This window comes from Egretta garzetta, unplaced genomic scaffold, assembly GCF_000687185.1.
Source record: "Egretta garzetta isolate BGI_Z169 unplaced genomic scaffold, ASM68718v1 scaffold292, whole genome shotgun sequence".
NCBI classification, from domain to species: Eukaryota; Metazoa; Chordata; class Aves; order Pelecaniformes; family Ardeidae; genus Egretta; species Egretta garzetta.
This window is the reverse complement of record NW_009258789.1, coordinates 874,134-891,549: the sequence shown is the minus strand read 5'-3', so window position 1 is coordinate 891,549 and position 17,416 is coordinate 874,134. Positions and strand designations below refer to the sequence as shown.

Sequence of the window (17,416 nt, the reverse complement as noted above, 5' to 3'; positions counted from 1 at the left end):
CCACTTCCCTGGCTGGTATTGAAGGTAAACTGTTACGACCAATTTGCTAATGCTTGAAAGTGTGAGACACTTCTGCAATTGAAATGTTTTCAATAGGCGTAATTGCAGAATGCATTTGGTTGGCAGAATGCTTTGGAGATAAGAATTTGCATGACTCAAATGGACATGTGGTTTCACTTTTTAATTTTAACACAAGTCCAGGCGTTTAGTAACTGCATTTAAAACTTCTTGTCAGCCACTGAGACTTCCTGAAGACAGAGGGCATCCTCTTCAAGAATTTCTACTGGGTGAGTGCTGTAGTGCATAAGCATCTATAAGCAGTGGTCCTAGAGGAGATTCACTCTTTCTACAACTTCAAAAATTATTAAAACAGTAGCTGATCATTGAAACAGCTGGATGTATTGCAGTTACAGAGGGTAGGTGTATTCAGTTTGGCGATTATGACAAGGTTTACATTTAGCTTTCCACGCCTGCTGTACACAGATAGCTGGGCAAGTTTGAATCTCTGAACTTTTTGTGCTTTTTAATTAGAAGCTATCGCATTTTCCTTAAAAATAACCTAAAGGCTTTTTAAAACTAAATTTCTTCCTGTTCTGTCCCACTCATTTGGGCATGGAAATAGGAGATTGAACTCTGCACCTTGCCTTAATTATAATCAACCTTTTCATCAGTACAGCAGTATTTCAGCCACGGGTCTGACTGTAAGGTCAGATGACAATTTATGTTTGTTTGTGCTGAAGATCAAACCTGATTTTTAATGCACAGAATTACAGACTGAGTAATTTGAATTTTCTTTCTTTGCAATATGAGATTCTGTCCTCTCATTTCCCACAACTTGTGGGGATATCAAAGATGTTCCGTCATTGGTCATCTGGGATGCAGAAAAAGAACAAGATTTCTCTCCAGCAAAGGAATTGACAGGTAAAGCAGTCATACTGTTGTAAGACTAACACAAAGGAATCCCTTGTAGCTCTTGAATTGCAAAATTTTAATTGTATATGCAGATTTCAGCTTGTCACAAGAGGGCAGTAAATGAACATTAATTCTGGAGGATGATTTTTAAAGAAAACGTTTTTAAGAAATTTTTTAAAGAAAGTGAAACTTAATTATAAGTGAGATGTTTGAATACTGACTTAAATAGTTTCCCCAATTTTAAAATGCCATGTTTTATTTGTAGGGCATCTATAAACTGTAATCTGTATTTATTCTATGAGAACCTCAATCCACGAGTCTGCTCTTTTTTTTTTTTTTTTAATGTCTTGGACAAATAAAAGACATTACTGGTATGTGTTGCTTCTTTTACTTAATACAAGAGTTACTATTAATGGTGTGCCACCATTAGCTGAGATGTCTTATGTTATGACAGGCCAGCATTCATGCTGAAGAGAAATTGGTAAGAGCATTTTCATATGTTGAGGCTAGTAACCTTTTTATACCATCTCCCTTCTGGCTGATTAGGAGATCTCATCAGGGTTGGGTTTTGTGTTTGTTAAATGTTTTCTACAGATAAAGAACCCAAGTCCAAGAACACTGGGTCTTTGTGTAGTCATCAGCTCTTTCACTGAAATTTGATGACTGAAAAGTTACAGATCTGAAAAAACATTGTTTCCTAAAGCACCAGCAGATGGGCCCTGGCCTGTTTTTTGACGGTCACAACTGCAATGCAGTTTGGTTCTTTCAGGTAGTCATGTTTATTCCTCCATCCCCCATGCCCAGGAGTCATGGATACTGAACTGTCATCAGATTACTGCAGAAGACATTTATCATAGGATTAAAGGGGAAAGTTCATATTCTTTTGATGCCAGTCCCAGGGAGGAGTCACTCTGAAGACCCACAAAAGGGCCATCCCCTTTCACATGCATCAGTTAAGTTTCTCACAGTTGTCGTCTTCCATACCATGCAGAAGCCAGCCTTTCCCATTGCAGAGCATCAGATCTGAAGTACTGTAGTTCAAAACACATTTGAAATAGAAGTGCCCTGCTAAATGAACATGTTTAATTTACATGTTGCAGGTGAACCAAAGGAAGCCGGAACTGAGCAAGATGAGGAATTTAGTCTGTGGATGTGTCGGGTGCAAATCTTTTTTACAACTAGGTTCTTTCCTGCCTACCAGCATGAAAAAGTGCTGAGGGAAAAAATAAAAGAAAATCGAATACAGGATGCTGAATTAGCTGAGCAGAGAAAGATCAAGGATGAGGAACTGGCAAAGTGAGTGTTGCATCTTATCGCGGAGTACTTTTATCTCCTCTTCTACCTGCAAAATTAATGAAAATGAGGTGTGCTTTAATAAAGTAATATAGAAACTGTAACTAGGAGAACAAACTCATCCAGGTATAATCAGCAACATACAGAGTGTAACTCATGTGATATCTGTTACCATGGGGAGTAACAAATACAGGCTGCTTTCAGGTTATAGCACTCTTAACACTGCTATTTCTTGGCACTTGAGCCCTGCCCTGTGTAAAGCCTGTTAAGACATCTATTTTTTTTTAGCAAGTCAGACTTCAAATGGTAACTAGACAGATTTTCTGCTTCTCTACAATGTGAGTTTATACTGCTCATACTGTGAATATAGCTGTAGCTGCTTAGCCAGCATAAATCTGTCTCCCCCCCCCTCGCAGCACATTAAATTTAAACTTTCTTCATTCAGACTTATTGCTGGAAGAGAAGCAGAAGAGGCAAAAAAGCAAGAAACAGCTCCAGCAGACAAGAGTGCAGATTTTAAGGAGTTAGAGGAGCCTGTCACACAGTTAGCACCCCCTCTGAAGGAAGAGCCACTCACTGTCACCCCCCAAGCTGTTACCAAGGTACCTGCTGGCAAAAAGAGAAAGAAGAAATAAATCTCCTGATGAGAACTACTGAAGGTTCAAGTACGTAAGTACTCTTCAAATAAGGAAGGAAAAAAACCAACAGAAGAACCACACGTGCTGTAAGGTTTAAAATACAATAAAACTGTATGCACAAGACTTGCTGGTTTCAGAGGGAATCTGTCTGCTGTTGCACCAAGGGTCTTGAGAAAGAGCTTATAGTCACATACTGGAGCGTAACCCTTTAAACAAAACTACTCCAGCAGCCAAGATTTGACTTGTACCTAAAAACTCCCCTCAGTGTCAAGTTGATACAAGAACTGGTATCTTGTCATAATCATATGTCCCAATGAAATGGTTTCTGCTTAAAACAGGGTTTATTTGACTGAAATACTGCATGCAAACAAGTATGCAGCTCCTGCTTCAGCCTAATTTACAAAGAACAGGCCAACCTTGAAAGTTTGTTGTTCAGGTTTTTTTTTTTTTTTTTTTATAACCAGTCTAGTTTCACATTGTGTAACTTTTTGCAGTTTTTCTACAATGATGCAAATGAACACAGGAAAACAAAAAGATGCACTTAAAAGTGTAACAATTTTTAGTTTTATTTTCCAGTAAAATATTCACATAACAATATCAGAATGGAATGGTACAGATGAATTCAGACTGGTTTTTAATTAGTTTGCACATAAACATTTTTAAAATCTAAAAATTTTATGATCAGAGTTTACAGATTTTAGTAGAAATTCTGATTCTTACAAAGCAAGTATTGCTTTACTATTGTCATTATTCCAGTCAATAATATGACTAATAACTTCTCATGTTGAACAAGTGTCTGACATTGACATCTTCAATAAATCGGCCCTTTGCAGATCAATCCAAGAAGAAAATATTATTAAACTGTGTTGCACAAAGTTTCTTCACTTCTTCTGTAAAAAAATAAAAAGATATTTCAGTATGGTATTTTACAGGAACCACTGCAAGATAAACTCTGGGGCTCTAGAAAGTCAAACAGGAAAAAACCCTAGGAGTTTCTAATGTAGAAATACACTTAATTTTATTCTGTCTTCAGTAAGGGAAAGTTGAGTCAAGTCTGATGTTTCACACTGTCTGAAAGATGAGTTGTATTTTAAGTGGCTAAAGTGTAAATGAGGGCTTGAGTTTGCTGCTGGGCCATTCATCTCGTCAAGCTTTTACATTGCAACAGCGGAAGATTTAGCTTCAACACAAGGAAGTATAGTAACCCCTTTTCAGGGGAAGGAAGGATTAGTGTAGTCTGTTACAATAAATGAAGTCAGCAAAACTTTTGCTTTTTGCTATTTGGCAGACAACACTTCAGGGGTAGCAGCACTTCCTAAGTTTATCAGGCACAGAAACACTCATTTACTCTTTCTGTATGGCAGGTTTGATCCTGAAAGCCAATTAGAAATTGCTGCACTAAGTCATGCCACTCATTCTTGTCTTAAAAATTCAGGTTGCTAGACTTTGGTCTTGGAGAAGTATCAATTCTTTCCCATCATCCAAGTGAGCACATTGCCTCATATTAAAACAGAGAGCCCTAAAATTGCTGCAAGTAAGACTCAAACTGCCATTTCTCTTAGTCTATTTGAAAGCTTACTGCATCTTAATTTGTGCTCTTAGCCGTAGTAAATCAGTCTCAAAACAGCATTAGAAAACAAGATAACCATGGCATGAGCGTCACTGACAGGATAGGCATTATGTATAAGTAACCTCCCCACGGATCACTGACAAATAAAACTTAACTCGGATGTAAATATTTTCATATCTCACCTGCAATACAATTCATTAATTACTCCTAAAGCAAGCTCCCAGAGCTCTCTACTATTTGAAGGAGGAAGAATGACCGATTAATAATTAATAATGTCTGCTGAATATTTATGCTGTTCTTTCACAGCTGGTAGAAGGCAGACTAAAGCCTTATGCAAACTTACCTGGTCTATCATAGATCAATCCCTCTTATATTTCTTGTGAGATGGATTTTATTACTTCTCCAGGGACACACATTTTAGTAGTAACTGTATTTAAAGGTAGTGAAAAACAATCCTTACCATTAACTTCAATCAGATTTGCATTTTTTTGATTCAAAATAACATACAGTTCTCGCTGGTCAGACTTTTTCCCAACTACCCAGTAATCACTCATTGCCTTCACAATAATTTCCTCATCTTCATCAACTCTGAAAGAAGTTTTAGAAAGTAAAGTGGTAGTAGCAAGTTCATCTTCAACAACTTTAAGCTGTCCTAATGATTACAAATAACATCATAAATGGTTGTGGTTCTGCAGTATCAAAGAGAGACTACAAATACTAACTTAGACATAATTCAGCAGTCCAGGATGAAGGCTTAATAGATGACTGCTTAGGACAATTACATCCTCAGATGAGTAAATCATTAAAACACCTCTATCCTCCACACTGTTAAGGACACACTTCACAGAATTATGATTTGCTAGACAGTGACCAAATAATGAACGCTGGAGATGGTATGGTGATACTAAGCTTTCACATACCTAATTGTTAAACCTAGAATTAAACAAAGCTCAACAGCTAGACTTATTACATAAAGTTGTCACTAAGCCAGTACTTCCACGGTATGATGAAACATTCTTTTTTCATCTACAGAAAAATGAAAACCTTGTCCTTAAGCATAGTGGGAAAATTGCTAGTCGCTAATTAGAATTCCAGACATCACAATTATTGAGCATTTTCATGTTCTTTATTAATTTTTATAGTGACAGAGGGTTTCTCCCACCTTGAAGCACCACAAACATGGACAAGATACCAGTTATTTTCTTTATCAGCAGTATTGTAGTGACTGCACAGTTTGCATTTCATCTATTGTTTAATCCCTAAAAGCAGCCAGCTGTTTCAGAGGGTATAATACAGGCAGAAGCAGGTTTCCCTGTCCTTTATACTACTTATCCAGAGATTAGACAGCCTTAACTGCAAAAGCACTAGGCTTCACATCCCTTCCAAGTTTGTTATGGCTACTCTGAAGCTTCACATAGATTAGATATTTTCTTGGATAGAGCTCCTGGCCCTTCTTTAAATTCTTTTTTTTTAAAAAGACAACAGAAGTTTTGTTTAAGACAGACTACTTCTAAACCAACACAAAATACCAAATATGACCCATGTTACACCACTTACCTCACAAAGCTATGAATAACCATCCATGAACAAAAAGATAGGAAAGCTTCACTCATTTGGTAAAAACCTACTTGATAGAAGGAGTTACAGACTATTTAATAGTTAAGCATTACCTGGAGAAGTCACTGTTGATGTCACCGAGAATCTTCATGAGGTCAGGGTGAACAGATGCAAGCGATACACTGGGTGTTTTCCTCATGTGAATGGTACTTTTCTCTGCCAGGTTCATGTGATTGAAATAGATAAACTTAAACTGAGGCTCCTTCTCAGCCCTAAGAAGATTTAAAGAAAAAAAAAAAGCGACTTGTGAATACTGACACGTTCTATAAGCACAGGCTTCACAGAGAACAAGTAACTAGCCAGTGCAAAGCTTACTCAGACATCCTGAAGTTATCTTCCCATTGAAGAGAACAGGTACATTAAGACTTGTGGCATGATCAAACTTAATTTTAACACTTTTTAAAAAAAAATAAAAAGTAAAAAAAAATAAAAGCAAGCCTGCAAAAACAACCAGTTTTTCCCCTTCCCCTTCTGCTGCTTAGGCTGTTGATAAATAGGGGAGTCTAAAGACCTTGTCCCACTTCCTAGTAGCAGTTTGCATTTCTCTAATGAGCTGGGTTTTTTGTGTCCCCATTTGTTTCCTTGCTCCCCTATGCCAGTCCAACCTGGTTTGAATGGATGCTAGGTCTTTACTTTGATTACTAAGTAATCTTCCACTCACGTCTTTGTTATTTGTTACAATCAAAAGAACTCTTCCCCCCCCATCATTTGTGTGGGCCAATCAAGAGACTGTTTTCAAACTCCTGCCTTGGTAGTCTTCCTCCATTTCCTTTGTTAAGTTAATATAAAATCTGTCACTTAGAGCTGTAGTTTCAGTAGAAGTCACAACAAATTCAGACTGGCAAAAACCGGCTATAGCAATTGGTACTTGAGGCTATGTATTATTTAGAATCAGGGAGATACTGTAATGACACCACTCACCTCAGCAAACAACTAGATACCCTTGCTCTCTGTCACCCAGATGCATTAGTGTCAAGAAACTGTATTATGTTTTCAGGACACCACGGCATTAAACTTTAAGAGAGTTAAAGCTGCCAAAGCCAGTCCCAGATGACATTAAAAAACCCCAACTTTAATGATTTAGTAGATTGGCACAATTTCAAGCGCATCCTATTCTATACCCTGCGATTTTGCTGATTTGGCATGCTACCACTAAGTAAGTTCAGTCACACACCTATCTTTGGTTTAATGGTTTAATTCCTCTTTTGTTGTCATATGCATGTTCTTGCTTCCCCAACTAACAAAACTATCTAAAAATAAATACAACTTTATGGAAAGCCAGCTGTAGTTTTAGGTGAAGTATTTTCCAAAACAGTAACATCCTTTTTCATTTAACATTTTTTTTTTTTTGCCCCTCAAGTAGTTACCTTAATCCTGCAAAATAGAAAAAAATAAGACAGTTTTTTCCTCACCTACTATACACAGCAACGCTTCAAGAAGCAGTAATTCTGGAAAAAAGTACTCAACTGTAAAGCTTGCATTGTAACCAAATAATCCACTTACTAAAATCCCCATTTCAAATTGTTAAACAAAAGTTGTTCTAGTTGTTCTAATATCTATTTTCCTTTGGATTTGTAACAGAGTTAAGAGTTACACATGCTCCGTCCCAGCTGTAAGTACTTGTGTCTAAGGCATTACTCAGATAGAGCTTGATGTGAAAAATACAGGGTTTTAACATTATATAAAATAGCAGAAAGTCAAAGCAGAAGTCAAAGGAAGTCAGCACAAAGAATGATACGGGTACAAAGACAGTGATAAAAATTTTTTTTTTTTTTTTAACTGAAATGTGCTACTAGCCCAAGGGCTATTTGTGAACATTAGGAGATTGTGTTTTCCTCAATAAGAGTTAGAAAGTAGAAACTGAAATTAAGATTTTGCAGGAACTGCTACTTCTCTACTTCAACAAGGGGACAGTGACAGAAGACTACCACTGCCATTTTTGCCTTCTTGTATATACTTCTGCTAGCACAGTAATCTGTAGAACTCATCATCTCCACATGTCAGCTACTTTCAGTTCACATATGAAAGAAGCAAAAGACAGAAGTTCCACCTCTTGTATCTGAATAATCTGCCGACAGCTGGGGGATGAGGAGGCAGAATCTTCATTCATAATATTGAAGTTTATCTTCATATTTAAGTGATTTTTTTCTGCAACAACTATGCACATAGAGGAAAATGGTTTCAGCAGCCACACAATAAAACATTTGTTCCTAAATTAAGAACATGTATGTTGTCACTTCAGGGAGACCTAAATGCGCAACAACAGGCACTTTACAAATGCTTAAGATGCAGAAAGGTAGATAAACATCATTTAATGTACACACTTAACTCAATGCTTTCAACATTTGGGCTCATGTTACCATTATTAAAAGAGTTCATTAAACCTACTTTTTAACCAACTAATGAGGGACTGCACCAGGAACAGAAGTGTGCTACAAACCCTGATATTCTCTTGTTGATGTTGTATTGTTCACATATGTCTGATGCTAACACGGTGAGTTGAGGCCCAACAATGCTGTCCAGTTTACGGCAAAACTCCAGCGTAGGCGGAATTGAAGCTGGGTGGCAGGTAAAGAAAAGGGAGAGATGAGATTCTCCTCCCACAGTTGAAGGCACAGTTTCTGTAATTGTTGTCTTTAAACATTAGTGAGAGTCCTGGGACAAATTTCTCTCTTAATGATAACCTTACAGATGATTTTGAAAGTGCACGGCTAACAAGCAATATTTAGTCATTTTATTGTGTAAATTGAGCTACATATACTGCTAGAACAAAAAAAAAACAAAAACAAAAAACCCCAACAAAAAACCAGACTGATAAAAGAACTCATGAAGAACTCAAATAACAAATTCATGTATCCTTCAAGAGTAAAACAAGTTGCATATAATAGCACTTTGTACTAATCATGTCTTGCCAAATAAGTGATGCTAGTAGGTACTTACCATCAATCATAAAGCAGACAGCTGCACTCATGGCCTGGAACAAAAAAGTTAAAGCAAAAAAACCATTTACAACAGGTTACCTCAACTACCTCAAATAAATGACAGTACTTCAGTGAGGTCACACACAGGTAAACCAGTTAAAAAAATAATCTAGTTTAAAGGTAACACTTCAATAGGATAATCTCTTTGCAATCCTGCATGACACAGGATAGTTTTGATTTTAAAATTCAGCCCAGTTAAATTATAGGGCAAAGGTAAAATTTGCTAAAACATACTTTATGCAAAGATATATATCTGCAAGAAACTCGCATTTAATTTTAAAAAAATTAGGGTTTTGTTTTATTGATTAACACTACATAAAGCCAGGTATGAAACCACTGAAATTAACTGAGGGCTGGTATTTTGTTTTATTAAAACAACTGTTTGTTTTGGGGAGGGCACAAGAGGGCTAAAAAGAGAATTCAGGCTTTAAAGCTTGTTGCTAGAAATACCAAAGTGTTTTCTGTCTCTTTGCTTTAACCTGGTCATATAAATGCATCTTTCTATACAATTCATACGTATTCATATCATTGTTGTCTTCATTGTACACAGATCTGGAGTAATTGCAGAGAAAAATGTAATACCTTATAAACAATTAAATGAAGCTCTTCATAAGTGTCATCAGTGTTAACAAATATTTTGGGGAAACGGCATTTTGCTTCTGGATCATTAAGATTTAAAGGTCCAGTAAGAAACCTAGAAAAGAATTCAATAGGTCAGATGCGATGAATTCTTATATTTCAGTTTTTCCTATTTAACGGATGTTTTTGTAACTAGCAATTACTTGCATGTATGAATACATTTGAACACAATGAGTTTTCAGCTATCCAGATAGGCATAGAGCCCTTTATGTATTATCTCAGCACTCTTACATTTTCAAAGCATTATTTGTATGTATGCTCCAAAGAGTGAGAGAAACAGGATCAGAAAGCCAGTATAATGCCAAGGAAATAAACTGTGCAGATCATCAAAGAAACAACAACAAAACTCCACATTCAAGTTGTGACTATCTTTAAAAACTTTTCTTGTTGCTACTGGGAAAGCACATGTCCTTTGCTTTCCAACAGTACATTCAAATTAGTTTCATGTACAACAGTGGTGTATTAAAAGCACCTAAACTTGAGGGGGTTGTGGGAGGTGTGCCAGTGCCTTGATCCCAAAAGAATACAATAAGTCATGCTAGAGGAATTACCATGATTATAAAAGAGAGATGGCCAAACCCACAATTACTCAAAATAATGTTACCTAGCTGTTTAAGTACAGAATTCCTCACTCTGACATGCAGAGTACAGAGGAGAAACAAATAGATAAATCCCTAGATTAAATTTTCACCTTTGCCTGAAGTGCCTGGCTGAAAAGAAAGGACCAGAGCACTTCCAAAATTTTTGTGTGGTGCATTAAGAACAGCAGGGAAGAAAAATAAGTATGCAGTAATATTGATGAAGCCTTTTCTCTTTTTTTTTTCCAGAGGTGAAGTTTTACATTGCACCAACTATCGTGTGACCCTCTGGACTGAACTGTGTGGGGCATATGTACTCAAAATGCATGTATTCCTCACAAACATTTTGCCCTTGAGGGAAGAAGCCGTAGATGGTGACAGTAAACAAGAGCTACCTTCCATAGTGTTGTAGATTTCCTGGCATTTCAGCACGTATTGGAGAATCTCTTCCCGCTAACTGAAGCAAAAAAAGAACAGATACAAGAAAAAAAAAAAACCCAAAAACTTAGAGGTATTTTCTGTTACTTTTTGCGGACTGTCTTGAAATCAAATCAAAGCAAACCATTTGTAGAAATTACCACTCATGAAGATATATACTCTCTGTCTAACATGAAGGAGATAAAGCTGAAGTGTAAGAGATTCTGCTAGAATAGGTCATTCTGATTTTGCATTTATTAATTTTAAAATTTAGCTTGTGCAGTTTTCTGATGGGGGAGGGATAACTAACTCCATGCTGCACTTAGCCATTCAGCTGACGTGATTCATTTGAAGTACTGAGCAGTCATCAGGTATCAACATTCAGTAAACTCCCTAGCACCATCCCATATTCAAATTGCCATTCTAAGCATCACACGCAAATACTACTGAGTTTAATAAAGTGGCCCAAAAGCAATAAATCTCAGAATTCCTGAACTAAAATTTAAGAGGGGAGGGGAAGAGAGATATCCCTCTTTGGTATGTCAGCCCTTCATGATACAAGATAAACTGAAAGAAAAGAAGAAAAAAACACATCCAAACACAAAAACCAAAACCAACAACAAGCTCCTCCACACAACCCCAAAACCCCCCAACCACCATACCTCAGGCTCCATGTGCCTTGGAAACAGAGATGTCGTGAGGTATTTATACAAAATTCTCATGTCATCTTGTTCCAGTCCACTCCTAGAACATCAGGGAGAAAAAGAAAAGTGATGTTTTTGATGCTGTTCAGATCACCTGTTTTCCTCTAACCAAAACTCAGGCAAAGCACATACCAAACTAGTGTAGCAACATTTCAGTGTCTCAATAGATTAAATCCCAGAACATTCATTTTTAATAAAATGTTAATTTATTTGCTAAATACAAAATACATCTAAGTTAGCTGTAAACCAGAAAAGAAAGAAATTATATTTAAACAAACAAAGATCGAGTCTGCTATTCTCAAGTCCATTTTTAAGTCGAACTCTTCACAAGCATTGCACTTTCTGATTCAATCCTTTGACCAACCTTTTCTACTAAAAGGTCCTATGGAGGAACTTGTGTATACGCACAGAGGCTCTGTGCGATGGAAATGACCGGGACACTTCTTTAGCTGCTCCTCAGGCTAACTTGGAAGTAATCATTTGGTACATGTTAGAGATTTTAAAGCCAAAGACCAATGCCGTTCTTTGCTCATCCTACCATTCAGTTTTCTCATTTTCATACAATTCTCACCAACTGTGAAGCTTTGCTATTATGGCACTTATTTATAGGATGAGAAATTGAAGACACACAAAAGAATTAAGTACCTACCAGATAAGCTGGTCGTTGTAGAGAAATGCAGTATACTTGACTATGTTCAGACTTTCTTCCATCCTATTAATAAATGACTGAATTTTCAAGTAAGTCATTTTATCCAGTGGAAAGAAGCTGATTCCACAAAACACATCCAGCAGATCACAAGACTGTAAATGCAGTGTCTGGAGGTACTAAGAGAATAATGACAGGGTTTTTTTTAGAATTCAGAAAACTTCCGATGCATAGATTTAAATTTGAACCTAATCCCCAGTAAATTACACCAATGAGCCAAGAAAAGCCCCTTCCAGTTCTGCTTGTATGACATACTCGTTCATGTAGGGACAGACTTTGTAGTAGGGCCTGTAGTGATAGGAGAAAGGGTAATGGTTTTAAATTAAAAGAGAGTAGATTCAGACGAGATCTAAGGAAGAAATGAGGGTGGTGAAATGTTGTCACAGGTTACCCAGAGAGGTGGTAGATGCCCCATCCCTGGAAACATTCAAGGACAAGTTGGATGGGGCTCTGAGCAACCTGATCAAGTTGAAGATGTCCCTGCCCATGGCAGGGGGGGTTGGACTAGATGACCTTTAAAGGTCCCTTTCAACCCAAACTACTCTATGATTCTATGTGTGAATATGATTCCACATGTCAGCTCACTATTATTTAATCATAGTGACAACAGCTGTTAAGGCTAGATCAAGATCTCTTGAGAGGATAAGAAAGCACAGTTCTAAAATCAAATATTAGTAGGATAGGCTAACTGCATAGAAATACTAGAAGATAAATCCATTACTTTTCAATGTGCAAAGGAAAAGATAATTTCCATTATTCTCTCTCTTGATAGACTGTAACCTTTACCAAGAGATTTCAAATGCAGTATCAAATGCTCTGCTCTGTGAAAGATGTTATCCAATGGCTCCCTCTACAGTCATTTCACATACCAAAAAAACCCCAAGAAGTAAAATACTTACAAATAGTATGACAGATCTCTGTCACAGTTTATAATCTAAGCCTCCTTTCCTCCCAGAGTTTCAGTGCAGTCTAGGCCTGCCAGCAACATGTAGCCAATTCGTTCAATAGGGTTATGAACAGAACAACTTGCATGACCAAACTTCTTAAGCATTTCTAATTCCCCAGCGAAAGAGACAAATAAGTTTTCCTTGGGTTCCCTTCTGTTATACAAATCTATAGCAATTACTGTTTTATCTTCAGTAGGAACTTCAAAGAAAAACAATGTTTTAAAGATAAAAATCTATTACTTCCCTTTTTGCCACACTCTTTTTAAGTTAGTCTAGAAGCTGGAAGTATACGCCAGCTAATCAAACAAGTACTCTATGTGCCAACAGTGTTCATTCTAGTCTAGGAGTCTTACAAAAACCAAGCGAAACAACCCCAAAAACCCATAAGCGAAAGCTGTCCTAAAAATCACTGTACTTTTTTTTTTTTTTTTACACTGTCACAACATTGTGTTATTTTAAAAAAATCTGTTAAGAGAACAAAATTTTAAACACCAGTATACAGCGTCTGCGCTCCATCATTATCAGAGATATCAGTAGTTACATCTCTACCACAAGAGAATTAACTGCTGACAGCTGCCCTCTGTTTCCTTCCATGCAAACTAGAAAAAACGAGGGTGGCCAAGACTTTTAAAGCTAGCTTGACGAAATGTTTCATGTAGGAACTCAAAATTCTGCCAGACATGACTATTCAGGCAGTTACTTTATGTGAAAAATACCCAAATAATATTTGATGGATTTCTTGCTCAGAAATAGGTTTTGCTTTCCATCCTTTCACTAAAACATTTGCTTTTAAACACTGAAAATTAAATTCTGAAGACTAGTTATAACCAAGGCAGTATTTCCTGAAACCTTACCAGGCATGACTACTAATGGCACAAGGGGAGCAGGGTGGGGGGAGAAGTTAAAAATTACAACTATGCATTACTTCACAGTACTATGGGACTTTTAAGTCTGTGCATGCAGGCTGTAGAATCTCCCATCCCCAGCTATTTTCAAGACTCAACCAGCCAAAGCCCTCTGTGGTCTAGCGGTCTAGCCTGAATTCAGTATTACCCTACTTTGAGTAGAAGGCTGAACTAGATGACCTCTCTGGATTCCTTTCAACCTGAATGATTCTGCAACAGTTACTCAAATAGATCTGCACAGACTGTTATCACACTAACCAATTCAAATGTTAAAGCAGAATTTCCAAAGAATGAACGTGATTCCATCAGAAAAAATATCCAACAGCTAAGCTGTTCCATCAAGCAATAACCCTGCCTGCAGTTCAACTCCATTTAAAAAAACCTACCACATTAGCTGGAAGAAGGAAGTATTTGAAAAAATTAATAACCAGAATTTTTGTGTTGCCACACACCTTTTCCACTGCCTATGTTTTATAGTTACACTGCAGCCCCTTAAGAAGAGATTTTTGCATTTTATTTCCAACACAGAATCACGCTGTATGTGCCTGAAAAATAAGGTCTTACCCGATGGAAGAATTTCTCTAGTCTCTCCTTGAGAACTTTTACACCTCCATCTTCCATGGCTTTCAGGAATGTGCCATTAAAAAGCTAACAGTTAAAAAGAAAAAAAATCAGTCAGTTGGGTAATCATTTACAGTAATTTCTTATAATTCAGCCACGAATATAGCTAGATTAAAATACAGCTCCTGTTTCTCAGTGTTTGGACTCCACATAGATCCAAATGTCCCCCTTCTTTATTGAAAAAAACCTCTTGCAGAGTCCAGGTATATATAGCAGCAGAGGGAGAATTAGATAGAAAAGGAAACTAAATTCTTTAATGGTAGAGAAATTATTTATCTGTTTCACTTAAGTATCTTATGCTCTTGCTTTGTAAAAGCCAGATGGATGGCCTTTATCCAGCATTGTTTCTTCAACAGATAGTATCTAACACCATCAAAATCAAACGCTTAGTAGTTTAACTGCCCATGAAAGAAGAAATTGGGACTTGACAGAAATTAAAAGGCACTTATTGTTACAATAAGCTAATGAAGCAGCACAGCTAACTGCAAAAGCTGTATTTTTCATCACCACCATTACAGCTTCAGAAAGAGAACAGACAATAGTAATGAGACAAGAATGTCAAAGCAATGATGAGCTTGGACATCCAGATGGTGCCATGAGGATCCCCTCCTCTGCCCAGAAGAGGAGCCTCTAGTATTGACTCTACCTTGTACATGCTGTAGCACTGCTGTAGGACTGAACTATAAACCTTGTCCTGCAGAAAAGAGAGCAGGACATTAGTATAAACAGAAGCAGAATTTCAAGTATTTTGGCTAAGCTACGCATAACATGTTTTCAAAGAGCCAGCAAAAAAAAAGGAAGAGTTCAGTATTACCAATAATTCTTCTTCCTGATATTCATAGACTGGCTTTCCATCCTTGTGTTTCTCTATTATGGGATTCCGCACAACCTAGAAAGTGGAACAGGCTGGTATTAGACAATGCAGAATGCATTGAGAACATTGCGATATGATGTTTTAGAAATATGCATATCACATGCATAAGTACCATGACCATCCAGAAACTTTCTTCAGGTTCATGGAAAAATTGTCTATTCTTCTGCGTATGTAGGGATTTTGCAGGTTTTGTTGGACTAAAGGTCCTGGAAAGAAAACATATGTAGACATAGATATTTATACACACTCAGAAAAAGAAAACATATGACCAGGGAATTTAAAATAGAGTGCTTGGGCTAATACAATGAGTCACGCAATCAGACTTCATACCTTGTGAATTGTACTATAGCTTCACATAGTCCCACGTTTCTAATTTTTTCATTCTTTTCTACTTCATTTGGGTGATAGAAGAGAATCTTCTTTTCTTCCTAAAATTTGAAAAAAAGAATAAAAGCAGATGCATTTTAACGGAAACAGAGTCAAAGAACACTAAGTTGATGGTTTGCTTGTTTTTTAACTTCAATCTCTTGATTTCCTAGGCAGAATTTTTCTTGTACCTAAAGGGGCTTCTGTAAAATGGATAAAAGGCATATTTAAGAACACTTAAACAGTCAGACATCCTGCCAGTCATCTCAAAATGTTTTATAAATTCCAAGGCTGTTGAAATCATAGGCCCTAGTCACTTCATGGCTAGTTCAAAGCAAGGCTAGCTTCAAAGCAAGATCAAAGCATGGCTAACTTCAAAGCTAGCTCAGATTGCTCAAGGTCTTGTCCAGTCAAGGTCTGAATACCTCCAAAGATGGAGATTCCACAACCTTTCTGGGCCCCGATCTGCTGTTTGACCACTTCACTGTGAAGAATTTTTTCTTTATCTCATCAGAATTTCCCTTCCTGGTACTTCTTCTATTACCCCTCAACCTTTCAGTTCAACAAGAACCTGATTCCATCCTCTATAGCCACCCTTTAGGCAGGTGAAGACAGCCATCAGACCCCCTTCCACATTGGCTCTTCTTCAGGCTGCACAAATCCAGTTATCTAAGGCTCTCCTGATACGTCACGGACTGTGGCCCCCCGATTGATTCACGGGCCCTCCGCTGGGCTTGCTTCACTTTGTCGGTATTTTTCCTACACTGGGAAACCACTCTGGAAGCCCCAGATGAACAGAGGGCCCACCAGCAGCTCCACACATGCCGAACAGAGCGGGAAGCAATCACATCACTTGACCTCCTCATGCATGCTCGCTCACACAGCCTGGTACACTGTTAGTTTTCACCACCACAAGGGCACACTGCTGATTCACATATGGCCTGTTGTTCACTAGGACGCTCTGATCCTATTTTGCAAAGCTGCTTTCTAACCAGTCAGCCCCTGGCCTGTCATGGTGCGTGAGATTATTTCATCCCACACGCACGCACCTCTGCGTTTGCCTTCGTTGAGCTCCACGAGGTTTCTGCTAGCCCATTTCCCCAGCTCGCCGAGGGTCCCTGTGAATAGCAGCCCTGCCCTGCAGCATATCCACAGCTTCCCCCAGCTTGGAGTCACCCAAGGACTTGCCCAGGGGTGCGCTCAGTCTCATCACCCTGGTCATTAATAAGTATGTAAGTACACTGCCCTGTCCAAAAACTATCAAAACTAAAGATTATCGCATATGCTGGTATCTAAAAGTAGAGACTATAGCTTCTTGAATTTACTTATTAAAGATAACAATAGCAAGAAAATACTAGCAATAACTTGAATTTAACTGAGTCAAACACTAAGCTTTCTCCTGTGTTGCGTCTACCTGGGGAAAACTATTTTTAGAAAGAGTTACTGCATCCGTAAAAGGCAGTTACTAACAGACCAGGCCCTCATCTACGCTATTTTACAGACTACTGTTGGAAACACCCCCGGTTGCTGTTCTTTCTTAATCTGAAGCAGAGACAGATCCAGAGGTACGCGGCACCGGCCCCTGGCCCCGCCGAAGCCGGCCGGTACACAGGCTCCGGGCGCTGGCAGGGCGGCGGGCCGGGGAGGG

General features: G+C 37.9%; 2 protein-coding genes across 3 annotated transcripts in view; one reads left to right on the top strand and one right to left on the bottom strand.

The window, feature by feature from the left end:
• LOC104135854 (radial spoke head 10 homolog B2) overlaps window positions 1-2,867 on the top strand; it is a 16,773-nt gene extending 13,906 nt beyond the window's left edge. Inside the window, 5 exon segments of the mRNA XM_035889266.1 lie at window positions 236-287; window positions 811-921; window positions 2,013-2,208; window positions 2,651-2,783; window positions 2,785-2,867. Coding sequence (XP_035745159.1) covers window positions 236-287; window positions 811-921; window positions 2,013-2,208; window positions 2,651-2,783; window positions 2,785-2,862 — 570 coding nt within the window. The 3' untranslated portion in view covers window positions 2,863-2,867.
• Window positions 2,868-3,391: 524 nt separating this feature from the next.
• CCZ1 (CCZ1 homolog, vacuolar protein trafficking and biogenesis associated) lies at window positions 3,392-15,826 on the bottom strand. Of its 2 annotated transcripts, XM_009649536.2 has the most exons (14): window positions 15,733-15,826; window positions 15,515-15,608; window positions 15,343-15,417; window positions 15,175-15,222; window positions 14,472-14,555; window positions 11,999-12,174; window positions 11,308-11,389; window positions 10,624-10,685; window positions 9,594-9,705; window positions 8,971-9,004; window positions 8,471-8,588; window positions 6,084-6,242; window positions 4,874-5,001; window positions 3,392-3,733 (listed from the first exon to the last, which is right to left on the bottom strand). In XM_009649536.2, exons 2-14 carry the CDS (start codon window positions 15,521-15,523, stop codon window positions 3,678-3,680), a joined length of 1,143 nt encoding a protein of 380 aa, XP_009647831.1. In that variant the 5' UTR covers window positions 15,524-15,608; window positions 15,733-15,826; the 3' UTR covers window positions 3,392-3,677. The 2 variants fall into 2 exon arrangements, with proteins under 2 accessions (XP_009647831.1, XP_035745138.1); XM_035889245.1 differs by lacking the exon at window positions 15,733-15,826 and having other exon boundaries at window positions 3,392-5,001; window positions 15,343-15,434; window positions 15,515-15,601.
• Window positions 15,827-17,416: the final 1,590 nt, after the last annotated feature.

Coding starts and splice junctions, on each gene's coding strand:
- CCZ1 (XM_009649536.2), bottom strand. Junction 12,175..14,471: donor TAGAGAAATTCTTCCATCGG/GTAAGACCTTAT, acceptor TTATTCTCTTAG/TACCTCCAGACACTGCATTT. Junction 3,734..4,873: donor AAATCTGATTGAAGTTAATG/GTAAGGATTGTT, acceptor ATTTTTTTACAG/AAGAAGTGAAGAAACTTTGT.